Source organism: Elephantulus edwardii, unplaced genomic scaffold, assembly GCF_000299155.1.
Source record: "Elephantulus edwardii isolate Elephantulus edwardi_28Jun2011 unplaced genomic scaffold, EleEdw1.0 scaffold00049, whole genome shotgun sequence".
NCBI lineage: Eukaryota > Metazoa > Chordata > Mammalia > Macroscelidea > Macroscelididae > Elephantulus > Elephantulus edwardii.
In genome coordinates, this window is record NW_006399799.1 from 15,678,468 (window position 1) to 15,685,156 (window position 6,689).

General features: G+C 37.1%; 1 protein-coding gene across 1 annotated transcript in view; it reads left to right on the forward strand.

Annotated features, from left to right (window-relative positions):
- Window positions 1-2,601: 2,601 nt before the first annotated feature.
- LOC102868225 (coiled-coil domain-containing protein 30-like) overlaps window positions 2,602-6,689 on the forward strand; it is a 102,645-nt gene continuing 98,557 nt past the window's right edge. Inside the window, exons 1-2 of the mRNA XM_006886605.1 lie at window positions 2,602-2,718; window positions 2,998-3,135. Of these exons, the coding sequence (XP_006886667.1) occupies window positions 2,602-2,718; window positions 2,998-3,135 (255 nt within the window). The remainder of the gene's footprint in view (window positions 2,719-2,997; window positions 3,136-6,689) is intronic.

The following is a 6,689-nucleotide window of genomic DNA, read 5'->3' on the forward strand; positions in this document are numbered from 1 at the left end:
TATAATACTTTTAAAAAAAATTTATTCTGATTTATTTACAAAGTTTGAATACATTGTTTTTCACAAAATATCCTTCCCACTTCCTTCACCCCAAATCCATATAAAAGGTTGTGGGGTTTTTTTTCTTTATAATATTTTGTCTTCTTCAGTTGCCCTTTTAATTCTTCTGTTCAGCCTTCTTACCTTGGCATTCTTTCCCCTTGTTTCAGCTTTTCTTTCCCATACAAGTTTCAAGGTCTCTGCTGATATCCATTTTTGTCTTTTGTTTCTTTCCTGTATTTGTAATTACCTTTTGCTTTCTTCATGGACAATGTCTTCAATGTCATCCCCGAACTTGTCTGGCCTTTTGCCGTCAATGTTCAATGCATTAAACCTAGTTAATAAAGAGAATATAGATGTGTCGATTTCATGCTGCTTCCTGACTGGCTAAACCAAATATGAAGTTAGTTTATTTTACAGATATATTCTTACAATGGCAAAGAGCCTACAGTTTGATAATAATATTGAGGGAATTGGCTTCATTACCACTCTCTATTGACAGAGAAATACCAGAAATACAAGCTGGGTTTAGAAGAGGACGTAGCACTAGAGACATTATCATCAAAGTCAGATAGATCTTGGCAGAAAGCAAAGAGTACCAGAGAAATATCTGTCATTGTTTCATTGATTATACAAAGGCATTTGACTGTGTGGATCAAAACAAATTGTGGCTAACCTTGAGGAGAATGGGAATCCCAGAACATTTGATTGTGTTTATTATGCAAAACCTATTCTTGACCAGGAAGCAGTCCTCAGAACAGAACAAGGAAACACTGCACGGTTCAAAATCAAGGAATGTGTCTTGTCTCCATACCTTTTTAACCTATATGCAGAACAGATTATTCAGGAGGCTGGGATTTATGAAGAGGAATGTGGCATCAGGATTGGAGGAAGATTCATCAACAATCTGCATTATGCAGATGACACAAACTTGCTTGCTGAAACAAAAAAGGACCTGAAGTGCTTGCTGCTGAAAGTCAAGGACTGGAGTCCAACATAAAGAAGAAAAAGATTCTTGCCACTGGGCCAATTGGCAGCACCATGATAGATGGAGAAGAGATTGAGTTAGTTAAAAAATTTGGCTTGCTCAGTTACACAGTCAACACTCTTGGCACCAGTAGTCATGAAATCAAAAGATGGATTGCACTGGGAAAATATGCCCTCAGAGGCCCCTTCAGAGTACTGAGAGGCAACAGTGTTAGTCTAAAGACTAAGATGTGCCTAATCCAGGTCATGGTCTTCACCATTACTTGCTATGCATCAGAGAGTTGGACAGTGACAAAAGAAGATTCGATGCCTTTGAGTTATGGTATTGAAGAAGAGTATTGAACATACCATGCACCTCCAAGAGAACAAACAGGTCTGTCTTGGAGAGGGTGAACCAGGTTTCTCCTTAGAGGTTAGGATTTTGAAGCTCTGCCTCAAACACTTTGGGCACGTGGCCAAGAAGAGTCCTTGGACAAGGACATCATGCTTGGAAGGGTAGAGGGGTAGCACAGGATAGGAAGATCCCGGATTGATACAGTAACTGGGGCAATGGGGGTGTAGGTATATCAGAGTCAATGAGACTAGCTCAGGATAGGGCAGGCTTCAGAGTTACTGTACTTAAGGTCAATATTAATCATAGGTGACTCAGTGGCACATAACAACAACAACAACAACATTCAATAGCTGCATTTATACATCAATTCATTTCCTAATAGATTTTTTTTTACTCAAGTGAAAATGTACTTTGGCAAAGCTATATAACATGGATATTAAAAGCAAGTGCTTTTAAGTTAAACTTAGGTTTGAATCCCAGTGTTACTTTGGGCAAATTATCTATCATATCTTGACCTTCTTAGTAATCGCCCCTGTAAAAAAAACAAGTAATAATAGTTACTGTCTTATTGAGGTTCTGAGAAGACAATATGAAATTATGCCCATAAAGCACTTACCATAGTATCTGACATACAGTAATCACTAAATAGCAACAGCTGGTCTTTTTGTTGGCAGTTGCTATTATCAATTAGTTTGATAAGAAGTCAACAATATCCTATAATTGGTTGTTGTTATGTGCCATCGAGTCATTGTGACTCATAGCGACTCTATGTACAACAGCCATAAACTCTGCTCTGTCCTGTGCCAATTGCACTGTCTCAGATACACCCATCCCGATTACCCCAGTCACTGAGTCAATCCACCTCCTAGAGGGCCTTCCCATCCTGTGCTGTCCCTCCACCCTACCAAGCATGATGTTCCTGTCCAAGGACCGCTCCCTACTTACAACATGTCCAAAGTATGTTAGACGAAGCCTCAGAATCCTTGCCTCCAAGGAGCTGGCCGGTAGGTTCTAAAAATTTTCAAAGTCACATTTTTCTCCCATTGTGATGGCTAAACCAGGTAGGATAAGTATATCTTAATACAATATCTTATTGTACTATGCACTAATTTTCCCAGGTTCTTTAACTCCCCTAGAAGACTTTATAATTGAGTTAGAAGGTTGTTATTATTAATCCATAGGAAAGACTGTTATGCATTTATAGACTTAATTACAAAAATGGCTTTTTATAGATGCTGACAATGAGCCAAGAAAAAACTGAAATATTTGAAAGTGAGTTGTCAGAAGAGAAAGAGAGGAGAGAGTCATTGTCATCTGATCTTAATTCTGTCCAGAAGACTGTGCAAGTTCAAAGTGAGGTATTTTATCAGTAATTCAGACATTTCTAATTTAAGATTTCAAGCTACCATTTACCTTCACATTAAAATAAATTCAATCTACAAAGCATTGTGCTTACAGTAATAATACTGCAGTAGTAGAAAGAAGTTTTTTAAAAAGATTGAAATATTTAAGACAAAATTTTGTATTAGGACCATTTCAAAGTGCTTTGTCATACTATTTTATTTTTATAAAATATTTTGTCTTTTATGGAAAATAGTCTTATTTCATTCTACTAAATACCTTCATTTCTTAATCAGGAATTACAAAACTCAAAATCAGAACTTACATGCCTTTATAATGAAATTCAAAGTCTTCATGGGTCAACAGAAGATAAAGACCATTTTTTAATAGCTTATGACTTACTCCAGAAAGAGAACTCTGAATTAGAAGCAAAGGTGAGATTAGATTAGTAAAGATTTACATATTTAACACATCTTTTCTGAGAAGAGGGGGTGAAAGAAAATTAATTTTTAGTAAGAGATAACTAATAAATTGGAATTTATTTTATTATTATATAATAAATAGTCATGTACTTGGGTTGTAAATCAATCTCTGAGGATAAGCATTAGCATTTCTCCTGATATTTCATACTTTGAATTAATTTATTGATTTTTTTACTTTAAATAAATTTCCATCCAGCTTAATTATTGGAACATATATATTGCTATAAATAGTTTACTTCAATCTCCTCAACTTAAAAATTTATAATCATAACATCTATTTTCATTTACCTTTAATATAATATTCATACATAGAATTGGAAAAATGTTTTAGTAACTTGACTCTGGTTTGTTTCCCAAGTTTGAAAATTCTTGGCAGAACTAATACTGGCTCAACACCAAATGGAGAAGTTGCTTCTAATCTCATTTCAAGAATCTCACCTATTAAATTTTCATCACCTTCTCCAGCTGAAAATTCTCTTCCTTTGTCACTCTTTTGAGATAGATTTAAATGCTAAGAAAGAATGAAGGCTTGAACATATAATTAAGATATATTGAATTACAGTGCTAGGAAAACTGGATAACCATTTATAGAAAAATATAACCAAAGGCACACAGTTTGAATCCAGCAGCTGCTCCACAGGAAGATAGGCAATCTCCTCCCTTGCAATTTACTGTCTCTTAAAACAGCTGGATCAACTGTGAATCAGTTCTGAATCAACAGCATAAAACAACAAAATGAATCAAAGACCTAAGTGTAAAAACCAAGGTTATCAAGATTATGGGAGAAAAATAAAGACAGTACTATGGGCCTTAATATATAGCACAAATGTTGTTGTTGTTTTGTGCTATCAAGTCGACTTTGACTCATAGAGACCCTGTGAGCAATGGCTCTGAACTGTGCCCTATCCTACACCAGTCTTACTGTCTCTGACACACCTACCCCCATTGCTTCAGTCAATGTGTCAATCCATCTGATCCAGGGTCTTCCTCTTCTTCACTGACCTTTTACCCTCCAAGTAAGATGTCCTTCTCCAAGGACTGACCCCAAAGCATGTGAGAAAAAGCCTCAAAATCCTTGCCTCCAAGGAGAAACTTGCTTTCGTCCTCCCCAAGACAGACCTGTTTGTTCTTTTGGCAGTCCGTGAACAATATATTCAGTACTCTTCTTCAACACCAAAATTCAAAGGCATTGATTCTTCTTCTGTCATTGTTAGTCATTGTCTTGCTCTCAGATTCATAGCACACAATTGAGAAGATCATGGCCTGGGTAAGGTACAACTTAGTTTCTAGACTGGCATAGTTACTCTTAGCACTCTAGAGAGGTCTTTGACAGCAGATTTTCCCAATGCAATATTTTTTTATTTCTTGACTGTTGTTACCAAGGGTGTTGATTGTGGATCCAAACAAGATGAAATCGTTAATAACTTCAATCTTTTCTCTTTCTATCATGATGTTGCCCAGGGGGAGGATTTTTGTTTTCTTGTAGTTGAGATACAATCAATATTGCATCAATATTGAAGTTTGCAGTCCTTTACCTTCTGCAGCAAACACTTCAAGTCCTCCTCAGTTGTGGCAAGAAAGGATGTGTCATCAGCATAATGCAGGTTGTTGATGAGTCCTGCCTGATGCCACATTCTTCTTTATATAAAGTCCAGCCTCATAAATTATCTGTTCAGCACATATATTAAAAAAGTATGGAGAAAAGATGCATCCCTGACATACACCTTTCTTGATTTTGAATCATGCAGTGATCTCTTGCTCTGCTTTGATAACAACTTCTTCGTCTAGGTCTCCCATAAGCATAATTAATTTTTCTGGGGTTGCCATTCTTTTCAATGTTAACCATAATTTGTTGTAACTCACACAGTCAATGCCTTTGCATAATTGATAAAACATGAATAGACATCCTTCTAGTTGTTGTTGTTATGTGCCATCGAGTCATTTCCGACTCATAGAGACCCTATGCACAACAGCTCTAAACTCTGCTCTATCCTGCGCCAACCGCACCGCCTCTGACACACCCATCCCGATTACCCCAGTCACCGAATCAATCCATCTCATAGAGGGTCTTCCCCTCCTGCACTGTCCCTCCACCCTCCCAAGCATGATGTCCCTCTCCAAGGACCCGTCCCTCCTGGCAACATGTCCAAAGTATGTCAGACGAAGCCCCAGAATCCTTGCCTCCAAGGAGCAGCTTGGTTTAATCCTCTCCAAGATGAATCTGTTTGTTTTCCTGGCAGTCCAGGGTACATTCAGTACCCTTCTCCAGCACCACAGCTCAAAAGCATCCACTCTCCTTCTGTCCTCCCTAGTCATTGTCCAACTCTCTGATGCATAACAAGCGATTGCAAATACCATGACCTGTATCAGGCGCACCTTAGTCTCCAGAGAGACACTGTTGCTCCTGAGTACCTTTGAGAGGTCCCTAATGGCAGACTTTCCCATCGCGATATGCTTTTTCATTTCCTGACTGCTTGTAGAATACCAAATATTGCTTAAGATGCACAAATAGAAGAAGATAAAGTAGGTAACTGAAATCTCCTAAAAATTAAATACTTATGCACATCAAATACTTTGCCAGAGAATAAACAGAGAAAACACAGACAGAAAAAAAATGTTGTCCATGACATATCTACAAGGGTTGAATCTCTGAGATTTTTAGAAAACTCCAACTCCTCAATAAGAAAAATACAATTCAAATTAAAAATAAGCAAAGGGCAATGAACAGATATTTGACTGAAGAAGACATTGAGGCACATAACACATGGAACGAAAATGTTGGCATTCAGGGAGCTCTGGTGGCCAAATGGCAAGAAGCTGTGCTACAATCCCAAAGGAGCACAGTTTGAATTTACCAGATGCTCCGCTGGAGAAGGATATGCAATTTCCTTCTGTTCTAGTCAGACCTGACTCGATAGTATACAACAAGAAAAAAAAAATGTTGGCATTCATTAGCCACTAGAGACGCAAGTCATAACTACAGTGAGTTACACAGCAATAATGACACTGATCAAAGACAAAAAGTCAACAAATGCTTGTGAGGCTTTGGGAAGATTGGAACTTTTAAGACACTGCTGTTATTACTGCAACATTGCACAACCACTATGGAAAGTTACATGACACTTGCTAAAAAACCTAGAAATAGAAATATTGTATGATCCAACAATCCTATTCCTACATACATATCCTAGAGAAATAAGAGCTTTGACACAAATAGATATAAACACCCCATGTTCATGATAACTTTATTTACAATAGCAAAAGAGATGGAAGCAACCTAAGTGTCTATCAGTGGATGAATGGATAAACAAAATGTGGTGTTTACTTACAATAGAATACTTTTCCGTAATAAAGAATAGTGCTGTATCTGTGCAACCTCTTACAACATGGATAAATCTTGAGGATTTATCATGCTGAATAACATAAAGCAAGCATAAGTGTAAAAAAATTACTATTATATGCAATCACTTGGATTTTTTTGTTTTAAAATATTTTCACTTTATTAA